A 27,099-nucleotide genomic window follows, 5' to 3' on the forward strand; every position below is an offset into this window, starting at 1 on the left:
GTGTTCTGATTGACCTGTCACCAATATCAGGGACTTGAGGACTCTCTCAATTAATTGCCAACGTCTGCCTGACAACAGATGATGATAGGCCCCGTCTGTTTATGATTGGTCTAGTCAATAACGGACTGCTCATCCCAATTCTGATTGGTCCACAGAACAGGGAAAACTAATACTCCCCGCTGATTGGTCTATATTCACCAGGTAATGGCTGCGGACGGATACTTCCCAGGCTGATTGGTCTCCGCCCGCGGTGTTTCTGTTCTTGATTGGCCACTCTTTGCACGTAGCATGGCTCTGATTGGCTTGTTCCCCACTGGTTATTAGACATTTCTAATTGGTTCCTGTCATTCCACCTCCAGCACTGATTGGATGTTTTATCTTTAATTCTAATTGGTCAGTGATTGTTGAAGTCCCGGCCCTCTGTCTATCCCTTGTTCTGATTGGCCAGGATGTTTATATAAAGGTCTTTCCGGGTAGCTCTGCGCTGCAGTCTCGGTCTGTCCGGGAATGGATCTGGTTATTGTGTCTGATCGCCGCTCCCTCTGGAGCCGGATCCCGATCCCGATCCCGATCCCGATCCCGATCCCCCTCCCCCTCCTCATCGGAACATTTATCCTCCTCAGTGGAGGGAGAGACAGCGGAGCTGGTGAGTGATCCCCGGAGAGGGGCTGAACTCTGCACTGCCCGGGTCAGAGGGATAGCAGCTTCGGGGTTAGTGGGGATCGAGTGGGTCCCGGCTATAACCGGGGGGGGGGTGGGGGCAGGTCCCGGCTATAACCGGGGGGCAGGTCCCGGCTATAACCGGGGGGGGGGGGGGGTGGGGGCAGGTCCCGGCTATAACCGGGGGGGGGGGGGTGGGGGCAGGTCCCGGGACATCGTCGCCGGAGCAGCTTGTAGTGGTCTGCTTCCTCGCACCCTTTGTCAGACACGGTCTGGGTCATATCCCTGTGCTCACCTTCTGGCCACCTCCCTTCACTCGTCAGTCAACCGGACCCTCAATTAGAAAACTACAATATTTACACAAAGTCGTTAGCAGAGCCTTCTGCTATACTTTGTGTTTCTATCTCCGCCTGACATGGTTCACACTTTGGGTAGCGTGCATTGAAATGGTTTGCTCCCTCATGTCCTGATGCATTGTCATGTTTACATTTTTAAACCTATCCTGGATTGAATATCATGTGCAGTTCTGGTCTCCTTCCTATCGGAAAAATGTTGTGAAACTTGAAAGGGTTCAGAAAAGATTTACAAGGATGTTGCCAGGGTTGGAGGATCTGAGCTACAGGGAGAGGCTGAACAGGCTGGGGCTGTTTTCCCTGGAGTGTCGGAGGCTGAGGGGTGACCTTAGAGGTTTACAAAATTGAGGGGCATGGATAGGGTAAATAGACAAAGTCTCTTCCCTGGGTTGGGGGAGTCCAGAACTAGAGGGCACAGGTTTACGGTGAGAGGGGAAAGGTATAAAAGAGACCTAAGGGGCAACTTTTTTGGAGGGTGGTACATGTACAGAATGGGCTGCCAGAGGATGTGGTGGAGGCTGGTACAATTACAGCATTTAAGAGGCATTTGGATGGGTATATGAATAGGAAGGGTTTGGAGGGATATGGGCCGGGTGCTGGCAGGTGGGACTAGATTGGGTTGGGATATCTGGTCAGTATGGACACGTTGGACCGAAGGGTCTGTTTCCATGCTGTAGATCTCCATGACTCTATATAGTGGTCACTGGCTTCAATTATTGAATTGTTAAATGCGCTGATGAGAAAGGTGGCTGTTTACATGTAAACATGGGCTTACATGGAATGTTAAAGCTTCTTTAAAGACTGGTCATATCTCCTTCAATTCAGTTTTGGGCATTCAGCCTGGTTTTATTGGAGGTAATGTTGTGAGATAGAGGGGTTTTCTCTTCTCGGTAGAAACTGTCTTCTATTGAATCTTGAAGGCTGTTAGGTTTACTAACGTGCTGGAAGTCTGAATTTTAAAAATGATTAAGATATACTGGAAAAGCTCAGCTGAAATGAAAGCATTTTATTGAATGAAATGGTTGATGTTCCAGGTTAATTACTTTTTAAAAATGTAAAATAGAACATAGAACATAGAAGGATACAGCGCAGTACAGGCCCTTCGGCCCTCGATGTTGCGCCGACCAAATCCTACCTAACCTATACTAGCCCAATAACTTTCCAATGCCCGCTTAAATGACCATAAAGAGGGAGAGTTCACCACTGATACGGGCAGGGCATTCCATGAACTCTCAACCCGCTGTGTGAAGAATCTACCCCTAACATCTGTCCTATACCTACCACCCCTTAATTTAAAGCTATGTCCCCTAGTAACACCTGACTCCATTAGCGGTAAAAGGTTCTTAGTATCTACCCTATCTAAACCCCTAATCATCTTATACACTTCTATCAGATCTCCCCTAAACCTTCTCTTCTCCAATGAGAACAGCCCCAAGTGCCTCAGCCTTTCCTCATAAGATTTTCCTACCATTCCAGGCAACATCCTGGTAAACCTCCTCTGCACTCGTTCTAAAGCTTCCACATCCTTCCTATAGTATGGCGACCAAAACTGCACACAATACTCCAGATGAGGCCTCACCAGAGTCTTATACAACTGCAACATGACCTCAGGACTCCGGAACTCAATTCCTCTGCCAATAAAGCCCAGTACACCATATGCCTTCCTCACAGCACTATTTACCTGGGTGGCAACTTTCAGAGATCTGTGTACATGGACACCAAGATCCCTCTGCTCATCCACACTACCAAGTAGCCTACCATTAGCCCAGTAATCCATCATCTTGTTATTCCTACCAAAGTGAACGACTTCGCACTTAGCTACATTGAATTCCATTTGCCACATTTCCGCCCAGCTCTGCAACTTATCTATATCCCGCTGTAACCTACCACTTCCTTCCTCACTATCCACAACTCCACCGACTTTTGTGTCATCCGCAAAAATGTTTCAAGCAGTGATAAAAGTCTAGACAGGAAGGAGTGCAAGGTACAATGATATAGGGAAGATGTGATGGAAAACCACAAATGACAGTTTGCCCAATAGGTTAAAAATAGGAGGCAGAAGACCGAAACTATTATCCAGTTAGCCTAATACTTGTCATAGGATGAAGGGATGCTTAATTGAGGTTACAAGAATTCCTTATATTGTGGTGTGGTCAGGAAAAACCAATGTGGTTTTGCAAAAGAGAAATTCTTAGTAATCCTATAGTATTGATGCAGTAATATCCACGGTAATCAGAATTGGTGTGGTGTACATGATTTCCAAAGGTATTTGAGATGCCATGAAGTTTGCTGTACAAGATAGTTTAGGAATAACGATTTAACATGGATAAAAATTAAGCTAACCAGAAGTAGAGTGGGAATAATTCTGGTCTCTTCCTATCGGAAAGATGCTGTGAAACATGAAAGGGTTCAGAAAAGATTTACAAGGATGTTGCCAGGGTTGGAGGATTTGAGCTACAGGGTGAGGCTAAATAGGCTGGGGCTATTTTCCCCAGAGCGTCTGAGGCTGAGGGGTGACCTTAGAGGTTTATAAAATCATGAGGGACATGAGTAGGATAAATGGATCTTTTTGCTGGGGTGGTGCAGCCCAGAACTAGAGGGCATAGGTCTAGGATGAGAGAGAAAAGATATTAAAGGTACATAAAGGGCAACTCTTTCTGAGGGTGGTGTGTATGGAATAAACTGCCAGAGGAAGTGGTGGAAGCTAGTACAATTACAGCATTTAAAAGGCATCTAGGTGGGTATATGAATAGATTGAGATATGGGTGGTGCTGGCAAATGGGACTAGATTAGGTTAGGATATCTGGTCAGCATGTACAAGTTTGACTGGGTCTGTTTCTGTGCTGTATCTCTGACTTTAAATGGCAAGCTGTCTCTATAGAATGCCACAGGGATGAGATGAGAATCTCTAGCTACCATTTAAGCTGGATGAGTGGACTGAATGTATGATAGTGAAATTTAATGATACCCAGTTAAGAGGCGAGTATGCAAAAGAGTTAAGTGAATGGATAAAATTTGATAGGTGGAGGATTAGGTGGATAAATGTTGAACACTCTCATTTTGGCTGGAATAATAATTTAAATGGGGGAGAGATGTCACAGAACCTGTGGTAGAGAGGAATCTAGGTGTTAGAGCACAAGTGAAAGTTGTACTGGAAGCAGTGATTCAAAAGGCAAAAGGAATGTTATAGCTTACTGCAAGGAGAATAGTAATTAACTTGAGTGCTAGTTGTGCAGGGTTTTGCTGAGATCACATCTGGAGTAGTGTACAGTTTTGGTCTCTTGGGCATAACTGATTCCGAAGCAGTTCAGAAAAGGATTAGTTGACTGATTCCTGGGGTCAAGGGCTTGCCTTGGGAGGCAAGGCTGAACAGTTAGCTCCATGTATGTTGATGTTTAGAAAAATTAAGTGACCTTATTGGAACAAAAAATGAAAGGACATGATACTAGGAAATGTCGGGGGAATGTTCCCTCTTATGGGGAGAGCTCAGTAAATAGTTTTAAGAGGAAGTCTCCTTTTTGAGACTTGACATATGAGGGTCATCAGAATGTGGAATTTTCATCCCAGCCACTAGTGGAGGCTGAATCTTTAAATTTATTCAAGGCAATCTCACTGAAGCTTATCAAAAAACCCAAGGAGTCAAGAGTTAAGGAAATAGAGCTGAGACCACACAAGATCAGCCTTGATCTTATTGAATAGAACAATAAAGGACTGAATAGCCTAATATTGTTCTGATGATTGTACATTGGTATTCTGGGTAATCCAAGATGGAGGACAGAAAAAAACTGTGGCTGTAAGAGCTGTTCCTTTCTGAGATCTTTTGGTGTTGGAGGTGATTTCCTTGAATTCCAAAAGCAGCAATTAATGTTTCATATGCTGTTGCATGGTTTTGGAGTTTGGAGAAAAAAGTTTAAACAATGGCCTTTTTAAAAGGAGAAAAGGCAGACCAAGAAAGCAAGCACATGGTCAGAAGGGAGACAGACAGAAACCTGCTAACTGACATAGCAGTGAATCTGCACAGTTCCTGTCTTTGCTGTTTGAGTTCGTGTATCTCTGGATAGCAGAGTGCATCTAGAAAAAATTAACAAACCGCAAAAGTCACAGCTGACCCTGGAGGAACCAGCACAGGAACAGATATGATAATTTTACTGTAAGTCTGCAGTACTGAATAAAGCAATTCTTTCTTGATTGTTTAATTGAAATATCTCTTGCAATTCTGGTCTCCTTTCTATCAGAAGGATGTTATGAAACTTGAAAAGTTCCAAAGAAATTTACAAGGGTGTTGCTAGGGTTTGAGCTATAGGGAGAGGCTGAATAGCTGTGGCTGTTTTCCTTGGAGCATTGAAGGCTGAGGGTTCTAGAGATTTATAAAATCATGAGGGGCATAGATAGGATAAATATAAGTCTTTTTCCTGGGGGTGGGGAAGCTCAGAATTAGGGGGTATAGGTTTAGGGTGAGAGGTGAAAGATATAAAAGGGACCTAAGGGACAATTATTTTCTCGCAGAGGGTGGTACATGTATGGAATGAGCTGCCAGGGGAAGTGATGGAGGCTGGTACAATTCCAACATTAATAAGGTTTATGAATAGGAAGGATTTAGAAAGATATGGGCAAGAGCTGGCAAATGGGACTAGATTAGTTGGGATATCTGGATTGCATGGATGAGTTGGGCCGTCTGTGCTGTACATCTCTGACACTGAGTATGTAGGAATCAGACAAGCAAATAAACAAAAGATGTGTTGGTGTGAATAAGAATGCAGAAGCATTACAAAACAACTGCCTTCAACAAATGGGAGCAGTGGTTTTCAGTTTTTGAATCAACTCTGGAAGCTCAAGTGTTTAATGGAAGGTTCATGGTTCCTCAAACTACTTCCTGTTTGGTGTAGGTCCCCCAGTTAAGGACAGTGAAGCATTATGATGAGTACTGCAACTTTTACTCAATATCAACAAAATAAAATAAAAGATACTTTTTTGGTTAATATTGGATATACTCACAGGTTTAGTTGGTAATAATGAACCATAATTTTGACATTAATCTGATGTTCATGTGACTTAATTCCCCTATTTTTCATGGAATGATTGCTTAGTGATATTGTCTATTCAAAATATTTAAGTTGAAACCAAATTAGGAAGACTGTTATGGCACGCTGGTAAAGTCCCTACCTGAGCCAGGAGATGTGGGGTTAAGCCCCACCTGCTGTAGTAGTGTGTAATAAAATATTTGAACAGGTTGATTTGAAAATATTTCTAGACTGAGGAACCTCTGCCGATATGTCCATGAACTGTAATGACTGACCTTAAACAATCTTGAATTGTGGGGCACTTGTCATACAGTGGTAGTATCCCTGCCTCTTGGGGTGTGGCGAGGGGGATGTCTTGCACTCGTGGTCATGTCCTTATCTATAAACCAGAAGGCCTGGGTTCAAGTTCCACTTGCCAGGAAGATGCGATTATGTCTGAATAAGTTGACTTAATTTGATATTTAAAATGATAGTAACTGCCCAAAGTATCTCTCCCCAGTGGGCATTCAAAGGGCGAGGGAAATGTGCTGTTATCTTCCCCTCCAGCTTGTTTTCATACTTTACATTGTGGTTACTGTGGATGGTACTGATCTTTAATACAAATGCCCAGCAGGCTTCTCTCCTTTACCCATGGGTTCAGCATATCTGCTGCATAACTTTGGTCATTGTCTAACCTGATTGGACCACAGCAATTGCCAGTAATTCTTGCTCTCCTAGTCTCAGCTGCTCTAGGACAAAGCAGTGAAGTTAAATCAATATTATTGACCATTGCCACAAGCCAATTTTTCCTGCAATTAAATTGAAGAATTCAGTCAAAGACCTGTTTGTAAGATTGAGGGCATAGTCAGATATGGGCAGGAGAACCTGTCAGATCTGAACACCTTCCCATCTCTTCTCCTTCCCATTTCCTTCCCAAAGTTAATTTTGCTCAATGAGCAGTCTCTTGCTTCCTTGACTATATTCCTTTTAAAAGGACACCTGGCCATATCAACATCCTCTGAAGCTACTGTGATATTTAATAGTTCCCTTTTCTATCAGTCACCTGTTAAAGCATCCTACTTTGACTACAAGCTACTGCATGATCTTCAATCTTCCCTTCCCTATTTGCACATCAGTTCTCTTGGTTTCCTCATGTGTTTAAGTTTGGTCTTCCCCTTTATTGTACAAGACAAAACCTGAAAGTTTACTGACATTGGAAGATGAGTTGCACTCATCAGGGTATAAAGGATTTCTTTGTGCGAACTAAGCATACCTTAAGAACGAGGAGCAGGACTAGGCCGTCTGGCCCATTGAGCCTGTTTTGCTATTCAATAAGATCATGGCTGATAGCTTCATGGGCATAGCTCCATTTACCTGCACTTTCACCATATCCCTTAATTCCTTTATTGTTTTAAAAAAAATCTTAGCTTTAAGTGTTTACTGAAGTTGCGTCAACTACTTCACTGAGCAAGAAATTCTATAGATTTACAACTCTCTGGTGAAGAAGTTCCTTCTCCATTCAGTCCCAAATCTCTCCATCTAATCTTGAGGCTATTCCCTCTTGTCCTAGTTTCACCTGCACCAGTGGAAACATCCTCTCTACTTTGATCTTGTACCAACATGAGTATGTTGCTCAGCCCTTTCAGCGTAGTCAGTAAGATCATAGCTGATCAGATTGTAATTTCAACTCCATGTTTCTGCACATCCCTGTTGATTATTCATCTCCTCAGTAATCAAGAATCTATCTACTTCTGCCTTAATATTTAAATATTCTGCATCCGCAGCCTTTTGAGGAAGGGAATTCCAAAGACACTCAACCCTCAGAAAAATGTGTTCCTCATCTGCCTTAAATGGGTAACTCCTTATTTTTAATCTGCAATCTTTCTTCTAGATTCTCCCATAAGGAGCATCATTTCCACATCTACCCAGTCATGTCCTCTCAGGATCTTGTTACCTCTGATTTTTCTAAACTCCAGAAGATGCAGGCCTGGCCTGTCAGCCTTTCCTCATAAAGTAATCTGCTCATTCCAGACAATAATCTTGTAAACCTTCTCTGAACTACTTGCATCACATTAAGATTCTTCCATAAGTAGTGACCAGTAGTGTGCAAAGTACTCCGATGTGGTTTCCCCAATGCCCTATATACCTGAAGCATAACCTCCCTACTCTTGCATTTAATTCCCCTCTCAATAGAACATAACATTCTATTAGCTTTCTTGATTACTCATTTTGATTCATAGAATCCTTAGTGTGGAAATGGGCCATTTGGCCCAATAAGTCCACACCAACCCTCTGAAGAGTATCCTATCTGGACCCATTCCTCTACACCAGTACTTTACATTCCCTCTAACTAATGTACCTAATCTACACATCCCTGAACACTGGGCAATTTAGCATAGCCAATTCACCCTAATCTGCACATCTTTGGACTGTGGGAGGAAACCCATGCAGACATGGAGAGAATGTGCAAACTTCATGCAGTCACCTGAGGCTGGAATCAAACCTGGCTCTGTGGTGCTGTAAGGCAGCAGTGCTAATCCTGTGATCCATGCAGGTAGATACCCAGATCTCTATCTCAAAACTGCAATTCTCTCAATGTAAATAATATGCCTTTTTAAAACTTTTTTTGTCAAATTAACAGTTCACTTTCCCACATTAAGCTCCATTTGCCAGATCTTTGCCCACTTAAACTGTCCATATATCTTTGTAGGCTCTGTATGTACTCTACACAACTCTACACTTACTACACAATTCTACACAAATACCTATTTTTGTATCAGCAAATTTAGCTGCCATACCCCTGATCCCTTCATCCAAATCATGTATTGAGTTGAGTTGAGGCCCCAGCTCTGACCCCTGTGGCACACCTCTTGTGACATCTTGCTAACTTGAAAATGACCCTTTATTCCTACTGTCTGGTTCCTGTTAACCAGCTAATCTTCAAGATCAATGTCATCCCAACACCATGAGCTTCTATTTTTCTTCAAAATCTTTGTGACATCTTATCAAAAATTCTGGAAATTGAAGTACGTTTACTGGTTTCCCCTGATCTACTTCAATGAACTCCAGTAAATTAGTGGAGTTAAATACTATTAGTTAATGTATTACCAGAAATATTTTAATATCAGTGACATATATTTAAACTTGGCAATCTCAGGTCACTTATCTCTGATGTAACTAGCTAGTGAGTGTTATGTTACATATGCTTTTTTGTTCATTTTAAAGGCAGTAGGAGTATACTTTGAGCAGGAAATCAGGAGGGCAAAAAGGGGACATGAGATAGCTTTGGCAAATGGGGTTAAGGTGAATCCAGTGTATTTTTTCAAATACATTAAGGACAAAAGGGTAACTCGGCAGAGAATAGCGCCCCTCAAAGATCAGCAAGGTGGTCTTTGTGGAGTTGTAGGAGATAGGGAAGATATTAAATGAGTATTTTGCATCAGTATTTACTGTGGAGAAGGACATGGAAGATATAGAATGTGGGGAAATAGACGGTGACATCTGGGAAAAATGTCCATATTACAGGGGGTGGTGCTGGATGTCGTGAAATGCCTAAAGGTGGATAAATCTCCAGGACCTGATCAGGAGTACCCTAGAACTCTGAAGCTAGGGAAGTGATATGTGTATCATCAATAGACACTGGTGAGGTGCTGGAAGACTGGAGGTTGGCTAATGTGGCACCACTATTTAAGAAAAGTGGAAAGGACAAGCCAGGGATCTATAGACCAGTGAGCCTGATGTTGGTGGTGGGCAAGTTGTTGGAGGGAATCCTGAAGGACAGGTTGTACATGTATTTGGAAAGGCAAGGACTGATTAGGGATAGTCAACATGGCTTTGTTCATGGGAAATCATGTCTCTCAAACTTGAACTGAGTTTTTTGAAGTCAGAGGATTGAGGGTAGAGCAGTAGATGTGATCTATATGGACTTCAGTAAGGCATTCAATAAGATTCCCCATGGGAGACTGGTTAGCAGGGTTAGATCTTGTGGAATACAGGGAGAACTAGTCACTTAGATACAGAACTGGCTCAAAGGTAGAAGACAGAGGATGATGTAGGGTTGTTTTTCAAACTGGAGGCCTGTGATCAGTGGAGTGTCACAAGGATCAGTGCTGGGTCCTCTACTTTCATTCATTTTAAATAAATGATCTGGATGTGAACATAGGAGGTATAGTCAGTAAGTTTGCAGATGACACCAAAATTGAAGGTGTAGTGGACAGAAGATTACCTTAGATTACAATGGGATCTTGACCAGATGGGCCAATGGGCTGAGGAATGGCAGATGGAGTTTAATTCAGATAAATGTGAGGTGCTGCATTTTAGGAAAGCAAATCTTAGCAGGACTTACACCTAATTGTAAGGTCCTGGAAATGCTGCTGAACAAAGACCTTGAAGTGCAGGTTCATAGTTCCTTGAAAGTGGAGTCGCAGGTAGACAGGATAGTGAAGGTGTTTGGTATGCTTTCCTTTACTGGACAGAGTATTGAGTACAGGAGTTGGGAGGTCATGTTGCGGCTATTCGTCAGAAGGATGTTGTGAAACCTGAAAGTTCAGAAAAGATTTCAAGATGTTGCCAGGGTTGGAGGTTTTGAGCTATAGGGAGAGGCTGAACAGGCTGGGGCTGTTTTCCCTGGAGTGTTGGAGGCTGAGGGGTGATGTTAGAGGTTTATAAAATCATGAAGGGTGTGGATAGGTAAATAGACATGGTATTTTCTCTGGGGTGAGGGAGTCCAGAACTAGGGGGCATAGGTTTAGGATGAGAGGGGAAATATGAGACATGAGGGGCAACTTTTTCATGCAGAGGGTGGTATGTGTATGGAATGAGCTGCCAGAGGAAGTGGAGGTTGGTATAATTGCAGCACTTAAAAGGCATCTGTAGTGCTGGCAAATGGGACTAGAGTAGTTTAGGATATCTGGTCTGCATGGATGAGTTGGACTGGGGTCTGTTTCTGTGCTGCACATCTGTGACTAAGACTGGACATCCTTCTCTACATGATGTTAGTATCTGAACTAATACCAAAAAAGGATTTTTGGTAGTGTAGGCCTTGTGGTAATTTCTGCTTAGGCAGACAACCAACCAGTTGTAGGATGCAGATCATGGAAAGAGTTCTAAGAACTGAAAATGTGTTGCTGGTCAAAGCACAGCAGGCCAGGCAGCATCTCAGGAATAGAGAATTCAACGTTTCGAGCATAAGCCCTTCATCAGAGTTCTAACAAACCTACAGCTGATATTTTTTTCCGACCTTTCCATCTTATGATACATGGTTGACCAGTGTTACTCCCTAATGCGGGTCGGTGTGGACTTGTTGGGCCGAAGGGCCTGTTTCCACACTAAGTAATCTAATACCCCTCCACTGCTGTCCTGAGGAGACGGTCCTCCTTTACATTCTACAGTGTGGGTTGATCCTAGATAAATAATCTCCAACCACTGGTTTCTAGTCACCTCCAATTCTCCACAAATTTATCGTTCACCTTGTATAGTTGATGTATGGGACCATTAATGGAGCGTTAAACGCCCGGGGGTCGGGAAAGTGCCTGCAGTGAGTGTTCTCAACCCTGACATTTCTCCCTGAATTTCCTGCCTCTTGGGGTCACATTTCCGAGGATTGGGAGAGATTCCGGTCTGTGCCGCTGTTTGGAAGTGGGTTCAGGGAGGGAGGGCTCTCTGGGGGCTATCCCCTCCCCGGGCTGGGCTTGGGGGGCGGGGTGAGGGAGTGTAGGTGGGGTCTGGGTGTAACCCCCGGACAGAGGGTACACTCTCTCTGTGCTGTCGGCTCGGAGCCGCATTAACTCCGTCTGTGTGTGTGTGTGTGTGTCTCTCTCTCTCTCTCTCTCAGACGCTCACACCGGTAACTTTTTTACCGGCTGTGACTTTAACAGCTCCGGGAGCTGGACCTACATCGAGCAGCACATCTATGATCATGAACTGATCATGTATTTCGACTTTAACCAGAAGAAGTTCATCGCTGTGAAGGACTGGATGAAGTCTAATGCGGACAGATTGACTAAAGAGATGGGGGAGACCCGGTACCAAGAAGCGTTCGGTTTTTGTCCGAATAACATCGGGATCGACGAGAGTGAGGTGCTGTCCCGGAAAGGTGAGAGCGGCCCGGGGGGCACAGGGAGATCCCAGCCCTGCCCCCTAACGCGGTGTGTGTTTGAGGGGAGAGCCTTCCCCAGGGTGAGTATCAGCACCAGCCCCAGGACTGGACAACACCGCACTGCATTGGAAACGGGGTCCCAGACTCTGCCTGAGTTAGAGACCCTCAGCCCAGACTGTCCCTGTTACAGGGATCTGTAAAACACACTCTCTCTCGATCAGCTGTCTACAGCCTCAGATTGTGCATATACTGGTTCTTCAAATGAGCATCATTACCTCGTGTCAATCTCTTGGCCTTCCCCTTATCCCTACACAGCATGTATACCCAATTCCTTCATGAATGCCTTCATTGAACCTGCCTCCACCACATTTTCTGGCAGTGCATCCCATACCCTCTATGTGCTCTCATCACCCTTGTTGCTTTCGCAATCTCTTTAAACTCTACCCTTTAATTGTAGTAGTCATTAAATCTTAAGTGTGCCAAAACTGAGGTAAGTGCCATCACTATCAGCCTGAGTTTCCCACTCTGCATTGCCTGGCTGCAGATATCTAGCCATTGCTCTACTTTGGACAGGACATAGCTGGGCAATATTCTGTTATTATAGGCTGTACTGGAATAACTTTGACTCTCATTTCAAAGTACCTCAAATTCTTGGCTGAAAAACCTGTAGTGTCCAAAAACCTGGACCAAGCACTCAAATGTACCATACATTTGAAACATTTGTGGCTAAGTGCTGCATTGTCCTGGTGTCACTCCAGACCAGTTAACCACTTCACTACTTAATGTGTATTCCAGATGACCTATGACCCTACCAGATGTGCAGCCTAGACAATGTCTCTGAAATGTCTGAAGTCTGGCACAGTCTCAGCCTGAAGGTGTTGGATGTGAGGTCCCGTACCTGTAATTGCTGTTTCATGGTCGCTCTAATTTTCTATTTATCACTTCTATTCACAAGATGCTGTTGTCTTTATACAGGAAGTCCCCAGGTTACAAACACCCGACTTACAAACCGACCACTGGCTTCTCATTTTAAAACGTATTTTAAAAAATCAGAGTTAAATACAACGTTTCGTCCTAATGAATAGGCGAACTAATTAGCCTGTATTTGTTCTGACTTAAGCACAAATTTGGCTTACGAACAGCAAACAAAAGGAACTTGTTTGTAACCTGGGGCTTTCCTGTATATTTTAATCAACCTAATTTTCTAATCATCACATCCACCTGCCCCAAAGGTGTCACAGCAGAGTTGAACTTGCTGCTGATTTAAGAGTAGGGATACTACCACTGCCTCAAGAGCCTTTGTTAATTTATATGTAGTTTTGTTTTCTACTTTAGTGATTAGATTAGATTCCCTACCATGGTCTTTAAGACAAATAGAGCTCTTTCCCCCCTTTGGGTGTATAAACTGGCTTAATATCTCAGTTAACACTTCCAACTGGTTCTAAATGACACTTAATGTTATCCAATTTATAGTGAGTGCACTCCATCTCATTTCATTGAAGCCACACTGGCTTAAAGCTAGGACCTTGTTAGTTTCCTATTTCTCTGTCAAATGCAATGTTGCACTTTGCTGATCACATTCATGTTCTGTGGTGGTGTATCTACTGGACCAGGAGCCCCAGGTTCAAGTCCTGCCTGTACTGCAGGTGTGTGTAACAGCATCTCTGAATAGGTTGATGTAATTAAATAGGTTAAAAAATTAAATGTGACTTATTGCTCATTATGAAGTGAAATGATGCCTGAGACTGATTAACAGGTATTTTGAGCTAAAAATCACTTAATCAGCCATTCCTCTGTACATGGTGTGATTGCTTGGACCTTGCTCAGCTTGTTTTACAAACTACTGTAGTTAATATCCAACACTGCCCCTTCTCGCTGCTTGAGCTGTCACCTAGTCTCTGTGAGGGGCTTATGCCCGAAATGTCGAAGTTCCTGGTCCTTGGATGCTGCCTGACCTGCCCTTTTCCAGCAACACATTTTCAGCTCTGTCACCTAGTCTGACTTGCAGTACACACCTGGGCTTCTGAACAGTTTAGGAGACTACAGTATTGAGATGAAACTAAATCCCACTATGGGTCAGGAGGGGATATTTTGGAGGTTTTTAAAGAACTGGTGTTCTGTTCCAGTTTCACAATTCATCCTAACCCTGGTCACCTGAATGTAGGTCAGGGCCTGGAGATATGGATCTAATTGGAGTTATTCAGGAATTGGACACCCAGTAATGAAGATGGGGGAAGAGTCCAATGCAAATGGTAAAATTTGAACTTGTTCTCTGCCCTTGTTGTATTATGAAACTTGTCTTTCTGTTCCAGTTGAACCAACAGTCACTATCCGACCTAAAGCCTCTCAGCATTCTGCACGGTCAGCTTTGCTCTCGTGTCATGTCACTGGATTTTACCCTCCTGAGATTGATGTCACGTGGCTGAAAAATGGAGCACCAATTCCTGATGGTGCCATCAACACTGTCCTGTTATCAGATGGTGACTGGACCTATCAGGTGGAGGATCTCCTCCAGTACCAGCCAGTGTCTGGGGATAAATACACCTGTCGTGTGGAACACAGCAGCCTGAGGGGGCCCAGGAGTGTGGACTGGGGTAAGACAAATCTACATACTGCTCAGAACAAAAACAAAACATTGAAAGTACTCATCTGTGGGGGAGAGGATCAGTATCATAGTTTCAGTTTAATCTATCAATAATTACAAATGACAGAATTTTGAGTCACTACTATCACATTCTGTTCCTGGGAGACTGTCCTTAACTGCTGACCAGATTTTTCCATTATAAATTGTCTTGTAATTATCCTTTTCTGTATCACCCATTCTCCAATAGTTTTCAGTAAGAATCCTTGACTACAATTTATGGGCACTCCTTTGTGGGTCCCTTATGTTCCATTCATTTTATTTTTTGTTTCTAGCCACTTTCTCACTGCTTATTCAAAGTGATTCACATATTTTAATGCATAATCTAATGCATTAAAAAATCTAACCATTCTCTCATTGTATTCCTAAAATCGATGTTTCTGTACTAACTTCCTTCTGCTTTGGGGAATAAAGCTGATCATGGTGATTAAAGCTGAGTCTCAACTCACTGACCTGATCTCCTTTGCAGGCCTGAATGATGAGTAAGGAGAAGTTGAGATGGAGCAGGCTGAAAGGAATTAAGAATTAAATCCTGAATTCCAATCTCTTTATACAATTTGATCCTTAGAAAAAAAATCTGGAGCACTTCCCAATTTTTTCTGCCTTACAGACTTTAGTGCACTTTTCTCCTATAATGATTTGGAGATGCCGGTGTTGGACTGGGGTGTACAAAGTTAAGTTAAAAATCACACAACACCAGGTTATAGTGCAACAGTTTAATTGGAAGCACTCTAGCTTTCAGAGCGACGCTCCTTCATCACCTGATGAAGGAGCGTCACTCCGAAAGCTAGTGTGCTTCCAATTAAACCTGTTGGACTATAACCTGGTGTTGTGGTTTAACTTTCTCCTATAATGTAATGGTGGTTTTATCTTTGTTCTCTTAACCATTCTGATTGTCTGAAACTTGTGTACACCTTCAGGTGTTGCCTCCTGTGCATGTTATCATATGCTTTAAAAATACTGCAGCCTGGTATTTCCTTCTGTTCATGCTGTTACAACAGTTATGATACAATTAAAGTTCTAGTAGTGACCACTGCAGTACATGTTTATAAGTGACACTCCTTGTCTGTTTAACTTTTATTTTATTCTTGCTCTTTTAATCAGTTCATGTATCCAGATAAATCTTTATCATTTGATCTAAATTGCTTTATTTTCCCAACACCTCCACTGTCTACTTTTTTGTCCTTTCTCCATTTATCTACATTCCTATCCAAATATCATGATAGCACCATCTTCCCCAAAACCAGTGCCAGTTTCCCATAAAGATGAAAGTTTAGTCGTGTTGTGATCTTTGTCTTTGTCCCTAAATCTAAAGATTACTAACCTCTTGCTAAACTCCATGCACATCCTGCTCCTTTCCTATCTTAATGGACATGACTATACTTAGGTTTTGCTCATGTCCATGAGGGTATTGGAATCTTCCTTTTTGAGTCACTTTCAATGTAATAGGAATACAGGCTGTATTATCTTGAAAACCACTTGCAATGATATAGGGAAATACTGCTGAAACTCTAATACAATCACACTTCCTACTTTTCCATTTTTCTCCAAACACTGCAGAAATTGGCAGTCTCTAAGCTATACCTCCTATGCTTCTGTGTGATTCCAGAACATAAAATGGAAGAATGGAAAGGAGTACAAGTTAAATGGCAGATTGATGAAATGTCATGGCAGTGGGATTTTTCTGTCCTGATACAGAAACAAATCATTTGGAGGGCAAATGGATGTCCATTTCAAGTGAAATGGAATATGAAGTAGGGAAGTTTACTGTGCTTGTTCGGGACATTGGTAGAACTACATCTGGAGAACTGCATTCCGTTTTATCCTAATCTTCCTATGAGGGTGAAGGGCAAGGTTGACAGGAATAGGGAACCCTGGATGACAAGAGATAGAAAGGAGGCATGGCTCAGGTGCAGGCAGCTGGGATCAAGGCAAGGTATACAGGAATTTACTGAAGAAGGAAATCAGTAGGTTGAAAGGGGGGCACGAGATTGCCTTGGCTGAGATGACTAGGGTGAATCCAAAGAGGTTCTTTAAGTACCTGTATATTAAAGGAAAAATAATCTCCGGAGAGAATAGGGCCCGTCAAGGACTAAAATGGACATGTGTAGAACTGCAGGAGATGGGTGAGGTCCTCAATGAATATGTCTCCTCATTACCACAGAGAAGGCATAAAGACTTGAGAACTTGGGAAGTTAGCGGCGATACTTTGGACAGTCCATATCACAATTATAGGAGGTGTTGGATGAATTAGAATGTATGAAGGTGGATAAATCTCCTGACCAGATACATCCAAGAAAACTGCAAGGAGGCTAGGGAAGAAATTGCAGGGACCCTGACTGATATTTTTGCATCATCGTTAACCATGGGTGAGGTCTGGGAGATTGGAGGGTAGGGAATGTTGTGCTCTTATTCAAGAGGGGTTGTAAAGAAAAAACTGGGCACTATAGACCAGTAAGCTTAACATCTGTGGTAGGTATGTTTACTTGAAGATTGAGATAAGATATACATGCATTTGGAAAGACAGGGTTTGATTAGGAGTGGTCAGCATGGCTTTGAGTGGGAGGTAATGCCTGAAATTTGTTACTATCATGAATTAACCAGGAAGATTGAGTGCAGGACAAGTGACAGTATGGATTTCAGTAAGGCCTTTGATAAGGTTCCACACGGTAGACTGCTCTGGAAGGTTAGATCACATAGAATCCAGGGGGAGTTGGGAAATTGGATACACAATTGGCTTGATTTAGAAAGCAGAGAGTAATAGTGGAAGGATGCTTGTCAAACTGGAGGCCTGACTCTGCTGGAGTGCCTCAGGTTGGTGCTGAGCCTATTGCTGTTTGTTATCTTTATCAATGATCTGGACACAAGTTTGCAGGTAGCAGTAAAATAGGCAGTCAAGGTTAACAGAAATTGAAGCAGGACCTTGATCAGCTGGGGAAGTGGGCCAAGAAATGGCAAAAGGAGTTTAACAGCGATAAGTGTGAGGTCTTGCATTTAAGGCAAAGAAGAGTTTCATGGAGAATGGTAGGGCCTTAAGGAGTGTAATGGAACAGAGGGACCTTGGAGTTCAGGTGCAGTGTTCTCTGAAAGTGGGGTCACAGGTAGACAGGGCAGTGAAGAAAGCTTTTGGTACTTCGTTAGTCAGGGCAGTGAGTGTAGAAGTTGGGACGTTGTGTTGCTGTAATATGGGACATTGGTGAGGCTGCAGTAGGAGTATTGTTCGGTTTTGGTCACCTTACCATAGGAAGTTAAAAATCTCACAACCCATTATAGTCTAACAGGTTTATTTGGAAGCACTATCTTTCAGAGCACTCTGAAAGCTAGTGCTTCCAAATAAACCTGTTGGACTATGTGGTGTTGTGATTTTTAATTTTGTATACCCCAATCCAACACCAGCACCTTCAAATCATTGCAGTAGGAAGAATGTTAAACTGGAAAGAGTGCAGAAGAAACTTAAAGGATGTTCACAAGACTGTGGTCTGTTATCGGGAGCAGTTGGGACAAGCTAGGATTTTTCTCTTTCGAATGTAGGAGACCGAGGGGGAATCTTACAGAAGTGTATAAGATCATGAGAGGCATGGATAGGGTGATTTTTTTTTTCCCCCAGGGTTGGGATTTGAGAACTAGAGGGCATCAGTTTGCAGTTAGAGGGGAAAGAGTAAAAGGGAACCTAAGGGGCAATATTTTTACACAGAAGGTGGTACGCATATGGAATGAGCTGCCAGCAGAAGTGCTTGAGCTGGGTACATTAACAACATTTAAAAGGCATCTGGACAAATACATGGATAGGAAAGGACTAGAAGGATATGGCCAAGTGCAGGGAAATGGGGTTAGTGTGGGTGGACATTTTTGGTTGGCATGGATCAAAGGGCCTGTCTCCAGTCTCCATGCAGTAGGACTCTGACAGTGAGGCAGAGGTGCATGATTGCATTGGCAGCTATTCAGAAGGTTCTCTGTCCTTTCCTTGAATAAAAGGCTGATCTTAAAGTCTGTACAGGTTAGACCATAACTCATTAATGTTTAGAAGGTCTTGGGATTGCATAGGATAGATGCTGGGAGGATTCCTTTTGTAGGAGAGACTAGAATTAGGGGATTGCAGTTTAAAAACCTGATTTCCCTTTTAAAGGCCAAGTTGAGGAGAATTCCTTTGTTAGTGGCTAGTTTGTGAAATTCCTTTCCATAAAGTAGTGGAAGCTGTCGTTGAATTTATTCAGACAGTTACACTATTGAGATTGTGGGACCAGGGTGGGGACAGTGCAGGGTTCAGCTGTAATCTGATCAACCATGACTGTAGCAAATGGTAAAGCAGGCTTGAAGGGCCAAATGGCCTGCTCAGCTCCTAAATCATGTTCCTATTTTATTTGAACAAGGACCTAAACCAGAAGGTAGCTCCCTAATATGATTGTCAATATGAAGCTTATGACACCATCTGTTTTGATTTGAACAGAAGTCCGGAGTATTCCTGAATCGGCACATCCCAAGATTGCTGTCGGAGCCCTGTTCTTTGTGATTGGGCTGATCATCTTGCTGGTTGGAGTGATAATGAGACTGAAGAATGCTAAAGGTGAGCTTCTAGGTGATACTCCTACCCTGGGACCATGGGGCTGGAGGTGTTCCCCCGGGCTGTCTAAGCTGTGTTCATATTACACTGGACAGAAAATACAAGCTGGCTGGGACCATCCAAATGATAGTCTCCTGAGCTTATGACCTTGGTTTGTTCATCAAAATGAGTTATTACCAACTTTCATTGGCAGTCAGCTGGCTTGGCTGTCAGTGCAATGTAAGAAAAAAACTGCCCATGACTAGAAACATTTAGCTGCAAAGTAGTGTAGAAGGCATGGAGCAGGGAATTTCTTCGAAGAGATCAATAAATCTTGCTCTATATCATTGGAATATCAGTGAAATTTCCAAATTATCTGTCAAGAGCTGAAGTGTAAAGTAACCAAAGTTGTAAGTAAAGTATGGATTGACAATATTGAATACTGTAAAGATTAGCTTGAAGGTTCACCGAAGTTATCCTGATATTAGATTGCAATGTAACCAGACAGTGAAAGGCTTATAATGAATACTGAAATCTCAACTGAAAGATTCTGACAGCATCTCGAATAGGGAATGAAGAACAATAAAACATTGAGCTGCCAAAATGCAAGAGTAACAGAACCCTGAATTAGATTTGCCATTGTGGGATTATCAGACTTTTATTAGTTGAAAAAATGCTTCACTTTGTGATTCATGAGAATGTGTTGGATAAGTATTAGTGAAAGCAGTTGTAAATCCTGTGTGCACTTCACCTGCCACTTGCGATGACACTCATACTTTTACAAAAGCCTTTTAAACGGTGAAATAAGGTTTAAAAAGATCAATGCTATTTGTAGCTTAGGTTGCATTGGACATGAATTAGCCAAAACAAAGCTAAATTGTCAAGTGACTGCTAGATTACAGTTGGTGTTCCCTGCCAAAAGACAGTTGCAGCAAACACCTCCAAATCTGGTGGAGAGAGAGATTAAAAACCGGGAGAATCCTCAAATAGGACAGAACTCTGAAACAAGGATAGAAGAGAGATGGCTATTGGAATTTACTGTGCTAATACTATCATAGTACTTAGTTTTACAGTCTGGGCCCACTGGCATTGAGATGTCAATTCTTGATTACCATCCTGGTGGGGTACTCTAATTTCACATTTGATCTCCTCTGGACTTCATTGGAATATAGGCAATGTTTCATGTTGATTACCATGAGGACTTGAACAAAGAGCTAAGGTGATCACTGTTCTCTTTAGGATGTGTTTTATTTGAACACGTTTTAGATTGAATGGTAAAATCCGATCTGATTATTGAGGCTGCTCCTTGGATTAATTGAATAGTGTTTCCTACACAGACTCTGGGTTAAAATTCCTCCCCTTGCTTCATTGAGCAATTATGTTAATGCTGTACCTGCCCAGCATTCTAGCTGAGCTGTTCTCACCTTCAGACTTTGTTATCTGATGGTGTTCTGACATCCTACAAGAACGTCATACAAGAACCATAATATTGGTTACATTAGGTGGCTGTGTTTAGGGTTCCTTCCTTTCACTTGCCTGGACTGGCCAAAGCATCGATGTATCTAAAGATCTGTCACTTCAGCTCCGAAATCACCTAACATCAGGTTAGAGTCAGGATATATTATCAGGTTTATTTGAAATCACCAGCATTCAGAGCACTGCCACTTCATCTGAAGGAGCCTCCACATCATGACCTCCTGAGATGACAAACTCCTCATCAGCTCTGATATGAGAAGAGTAGCTGTCACTCGGAAGCTCTGTGTGCTGTGGTGTGACTGAAGGCTGTCAGACGCATCCTTTACCCGTCTCTAGCATTTCCTAATTGCCACAGGGTTTGGTGGTTTGCTGAACCATCTACATGTTGGACCAGATATTTTAACAATGAACAAATGGACAAGGTTCAAAACACCTTCATACTCCAAGGTAATCTGTTTAATTTGATGCGAGCCAATGGCTAAATACTTGGTTTCCAAATATTTGACATGTTTGAAGGTTAGACAGTGACCAAAACACCAGAAACATCTCTTCCACTCCAAAATTATGCCATTGAATCTTTTACTTTCCCTTGGGGGTGGAGGGGACCTGAATTTAATATCTCAGCCAAAAGGCAGCAGCTCTAACCCTGCAGCAGTCTGAAGTACCACATTGGAGTATAACCCTGATCTGTTTAATCCTCAAGTGAGACTTGAACCCATAACCATCCTGATTGGAGACAGACTAACCTCGTTTCCTTTCTCTTCCAGCTATTCTGGACTCCAGCAATCACGGTCCACGTAAGTATACCAGCTATTTTGGATGTGGTGAAAGGAGGAATACTTTCAAACAAGGTGCCAGTTCTGACCAATAGCTGCATTCCAGTGTAATTCTAGCTGTGAAAGCTGTCAATGTGAATTAGGAACAGGCATAGGCTATTAAACGCTTAATCCAACTCAGCCACAACCTTACTAAATGGCAACCTGATGATGACCACAATACTGCATTCCTGCTTACTCCCAGACAGGTACATCCTGGGTTAGACTGTAAAACCACCTCCAGAAATCTTGTTGAGGCTGCTCCCAAACCCACTTCATATCAGATTGTGCTGGTTGCAGTGTAACTTGAACCCTTCCTAGAGGTGAAACAGTGCCCAAACCACCCTTCCTGTCTGTAATGACAGAGCAATGAAACTGGTAATCTCTGGACAATATGGAGAGTCTTTGTCAAACCTGAACCACCCTGGGAACCTAACCTGTCTCAGACTGATCTGTTAGCTGTATGAGTAGGAGCATTCCTGTCATGAGATCTGTCTAGGTTTTCCTTCTACCACATGTGACTCCTGATTCCATCTTTATTGCCAACCTTGTATTTTTAGTTTATTCAGGGATATGGGTTTTGCAGGCTGCTTCCTGATTACCCTGGAGAAGATGGTGGGTGGCTGCAGTTGAATTGATGCAGTTCCTTTGGTGTAGGAACACCATGTTAAGGAGGGAACTCCAGATATTTCACCCAGCAACAGTGAAAGAAGAATGTGATGTTTGAGTCAGTGATTACTGTGACTCTTGGAAATCTCTGGAATTGTAAGCTACTATCCATTACACAACTGTAAAGGTCTACTGTCAGTGTAATGCACAGTTCCAGAGACTGTGGGGACAGTCAGGCCATTCAGCCCATCAAATCTGCTCCACCATTTGATAGTGGCTGATTTGTTTCTCAGCGCCATCCTCCTGCCTTCTTCCTGTAACCCCTGATCCCCTTACCAATCAGAACCTAGCTATCCTTGTCTTAAATACACCCAATGACTTGGCTTCCATAGCCACCTGCAGTAATGAGTTCCACAGACTAACCATCCTTGGCACTTCTATCTGTCAGAGGTTTGCACGTTGCCTGTGCTCTTCAGTAATTTCTATTTTCTGTGCGTAAGTGGGTCCTGTGCTTTCTAACCTGAATTCTTTATTCCAGGTTTGATGAGTACAGCTGCAAGTTAACTGTGGATGTGACCTGAGACAGTGAGTGACATAGTGGATTAAACAGCTCTAAAATGCTTCGAAATTCCCAATGTGACCACAGCTCACCATACATAGGCTGCTTCACCTTGACTTTTGATTGCTTGTGGTTAATGTCATGCAATGTATGAGACTTGTACACTGTAACTTTTCTAATCATGTTAAAATGACATGTAAAAACAAATGTCTAATGTCACACCGTGATTAACTCCCTCTGCACACCATCCCCACCCTGACAGGTGAGATACTGGGGTCAGTGCTTGGATGTAGGTAGGCTCTCTAACTTTTCTGTTCACACAGCCTTGTTGTAAATGTTCTGAAATCTCCTTTATTTACTTGAAAAATGATCTATTTTGTATCTAAACCATTTTAATGAAACAATTGATTTTAATATCTTTTACATGGACTTTATCAAACTGATTACATCTGTTATATTGAAACTAAAGACCATTTGTACTTGGGTTTGCTGCTGTGTCCCCTTTACTGTCACTCAGCACTCAATGAAAAGCTTCAACTACTAACTAATAAACTTTGGGACTGTAAATCAGGCTCTGTATTTTCCTATCAAAACAAAATGTGCAAAAAGCAGGCTTTCTGTACTGAATTTTGGACTGAGTCCAGTTTGTGGAGTGTGCCCTTCATGTGGATTTACCCATGGTAAAGCTGAGCTATCCCAGGGTGGAGAGACTGTCAGCCACTGATTCTGTGTGCAATGCAGGTCCAATACATGAAGCAATATTGATCACTTGCCTGTGTGTAACCTTGACTAATTTAACATCACTTACCAAACTACTTCCTTGCTTTTGGCCAAGTATAGATTTGGTACAAATCCATAGCAGCTGGACTGAAGTGGAGTATCTGCTGTTGGAAAGGGCTTAGAGTCTTCCTTTAGGATTACAATCATTAACCCCTGCGATTAAGATACAGTTGCCCAAATTCCAGCTCTTTTAATACCATTTTATTACAAGCACAAATCAAGGCATCTCAGTCAAAAGTAAGAAATCCTGTGCAGAGTGAAGCATCATTTAAATAATGATGTTTGAAGGTTAGACAGTGACCAAAACACCTTCAACTAACCAGAGGGCTGTCTGCTCAGACTGACACCAGCAATATACCAGAACAACCTGTTATCCAAACAAGATCTCAAGGTCCTGATGCTTGGGTAATCTGTTATCTGAGCATTCAATTATCTAAACAGAATACTTCCCACCCATGATGTTCAGATAATTGAGGTTGCCCTGTCAGTTAAAATAGCCATCCCTGTTTGTTTTCAGTACCTGCATACATGAATTGAATGTTTCTAACTCTCCAGTTAATTTCAGGTGAAGAAACTTCCATTGGAAGAGCACTCAATAAAAATCTGACTGGCTTGTTCCAGCCTGTATGACTAAGAAGTTACTGAATAACATGTCCATCTCTCCGTAAATATAACCTGGATGCTTATTGTAGTCAGGCATCCTATATCATTGGCCTACAATTTTCTACATGCACGCTGGCAGCACAGTTCTAATTCAATGTCACTCCTCTGACCCTGACTGTCAAATCCATGGATGAACAAATCTCCTCCAATTAAACACTGACAATACTGAATCCATGGTATTTGAATCCCACTGCTATCTCTATTCTCTGTTCCGGAAGAACCTTACTAAGATGCTAGTAGTATTAAAATTGAACCACATTACTTTCTTTCCCCCCCCCCCCCCCCCCTTCCAAATTTCTTGCTTAGATCTTTATCTCTGATTCTGACCTCTCGTCAATCACCAGTTTTTGGTTGGTCACTGCTTTAGCTGTGCTGGTCTGACTTCATGTTGCCTCCTTTAAAGCTGTCTCTGTTTTACTCCTTAAACCTACTTTGACCTGATGGCTGGTCAAATATGTAGCTAGGGAGATTTTTTTGAAGATTAAATACAAAAAGTTGCATTGTCTTTCTGATCATTCCATTTTTCTTCCCCCAACCTCATGCAGTTTGATTTTAGAGTTCTTGTCTCTCTCCAGAGCCTCTTCCCAATGTCTTGCAACATCCTTCAGCTGTGTACCCTAGTTGCTTACCCTTCCTTACTATCTGATTCCATCAAGGACTGGCTGGCATTCTCCCTGCTTCCTCAATTCTTATACTTTATTCTCACTGGGTCTACCCCCTTTTATAAGTTAGCTTAGTGGCAATAGCCCAGTACTGGTCCTATCAATTCACTGGATAAAGGAACTAACTGCATTATAGTGACACTTGCTGACAATGCAAAGATGATGGGATACAAATAGCCTACAAAGGGATACAGCGATTCAGTGAGTGAGCCATCAGCTGGCTGATGGAGTACAATGAGGGGTCTGCTTTGACAAGGAAAATGGAAAGGCAGGATATTGTTGGAGCAAGATTACAGAACTCAGTAACATATGGGGATCCTGGTACATGAGTCAAAAAGAACAGGTAATGGCTAATTAGGAAGGTGTACACTGATGGCCTTAATTGCAAAGAGGATGGAATGTAATTATAAGGGTGTCTTGACACAATTGTACAAGATAATGGTGAGACTACACCTAGTCTTAATGGGGTATGAACTCTTTTCTTTGAAGTAGTTGTCCTTTGAGGAAAGTTTGAGCAGATTAGATCTGTATTCTGGAGTTTAGAAGAGCTGTTGCTTTTTGTAATTCTCTTTCAAAGCCAGCAATGGGGCAGGGTCATTTGAACCTGCCCCAAAAACGAAGCCACAATCAGATTGTACATGGTCATACTGAATGGCAGAGCAGATTGCAAATAGCCCTTTCCTGCTCTTGGTTATAGTCCAACAGGTCACTCCGAAAGCTAGTGCTTCCAATTAAACCTGTTGGACTATAACCTGGTGTTGTGATTTTTAACTTTGTACACCCCCAGTCCAACACCAGCATCTCCAATCTTTCCTGCTCTTAATTGGTTTGAGTTTCACCCTTGGTCTGGGTGCTCAGCATAATCTGTTGTCAGAGACATGTCTGCAGGTAAGCTCTCGATAGAGGTAAGAAATAGGAGAACAAGAATGCATTATTGGAAAGTGCCAGAAATAAGGGACAGGAACAGCAGTTGGGAAGGTTCCTCAGGACAAGTATATTTTGGATGAACTGAGATTTTGAAGGTGGAGGATGGAGAGCAGTGAAACACTCCAATCTGATGAAAGCATAGATGAGGTTTTCAGTGGCAGATGAGCAAGTATTGTTAGTTAGATGCAGTCATGATTTGGACACTGACACCACTATTACATGTAGGGACACCTCCCACCTTGTACATGGCATGTACTCATCTGACTCAGACAACGTTGTCTATCTCATACGCTGCATGCAAGGTTGCCCTGAGGCATGGTACACTGGTGAGACTGAGCAGAGGCTACAGCAACAGATGAATGGACACTACACAAAAATCAACAGACTGAAGTGTTCTCTCCTAGTCGGAGAACGCATCAGCAGTCCGGGATATTCGAACTCAGACCTTTGGGTGACCGTCCTCCAAGGCAAACTTTGGGACAGGCAACAACGAAAAGTGTCTGAGCAGAGGCTGATAGCCACGTTTGTTACCAATGGGGAGGGTCTCAACCGGGACTCTGGGTTCATACCACACTATAGGTGACTTAGCTGCACTACACATACAGATATTCCTGCAGACATATACTTTGACAGACACACACTCTCCCACAGATACATTCACTCCTACAGACCCATAACTCTCACAGACCCTCTTCTCATAAGTTCTTTATCATATGCTCACATATACACTCCCACACTCATATGTGCACACGCACCCTCTCTCAGAATTAAACCCCATTACACTCACTCACACACATACACACACATGCATATGTACACATATAAGTTTTTGGGGTGAATTTTTACTTGTGGAATTAATTTTCGTTTGCTGTTTTTTAGATGAGAATCAGTCTGACCATTGTGGCACAGTCTCGCACAGGGCACCTCACACCTTCAATGCATTATCTGGATCAACATGACACTAATTGTTAAAGTTCACTTGAGAATGCAACTTTTTTTTTAAAAGTTTTGCGATTTACATATGAAAGAACTGAAACCAACATGGTCATTCTAAAAGGTGTGAGACTTAACAAATAATCCAGGCCTTTTTCAATATATAATTTCAGTTACATCACACTGTAATCTTTTGCTATAAATTCTGTGTCTTACAATCTTATTCTCTACAACCACCTGATGAAGGAGCAACACTCCGAAAGCTAGTGCTTCCAAATGAACCTGCTGGACTATGACCTGGTGTTGTGTGGTTTTTAACTTAGTTAGATGCAGCCAGTCTTTATAAATCTCATTCTCTCCATTATTTTGTGTTTCTGATCACCA

The 27,099-nt window shown here is 42.5% G+C and overlaps 1 protein-coding gene across 1 annotated transcript; it reads left to right on the forward strand.

Annotated features, from left to right (window-relative positions):
* The first annotated feature begins 469 nt into the window (after positions 1–469).
* LOC132832497 (SLA class II histocompatibility antigen, DQ haplotype D beta chain-like) lies at positions 470–23,317 on the forward strand. Its single transcript, XM_060850552.1, has 6 exons — positions 470–646; positions 11,847–12,107; positions 14,423–14,704; positions 19,199–19,315; positions 21,535–21,564; positions 22,730–23,317. Exons 1-6 carry the CDS (start codon positions 508–510, stop codon positions 22,753–22,755), a joined length of 855 nt encoding a protein of 284 aa, XP_060706535.1. The 5' UTR covers positions 470–507; the 3' UTR covers positions 22,756–23,317.
* Positions 23,318–27,099: the final 3,782 nt, after the last annotated feature.

Source organism: Hemiscyllium ocellatum, chromosome 35 (genome assembly GCF_020745735.1).
Source record: "Hemiscyllium ocellatum isolate sHemOce1 chromosome 35, sHemOce1.pat.X.cur, whole genome shotgun sequence".
Classification (NCBI taxonomy): domain Eukaryota; kingdom Metazoa; phylum Chordata; class Chondrichthyes; order Orectolobiformes; family Hemiscylliidae; genus Hemiscyllium; species Hemiscyllium ocellatum.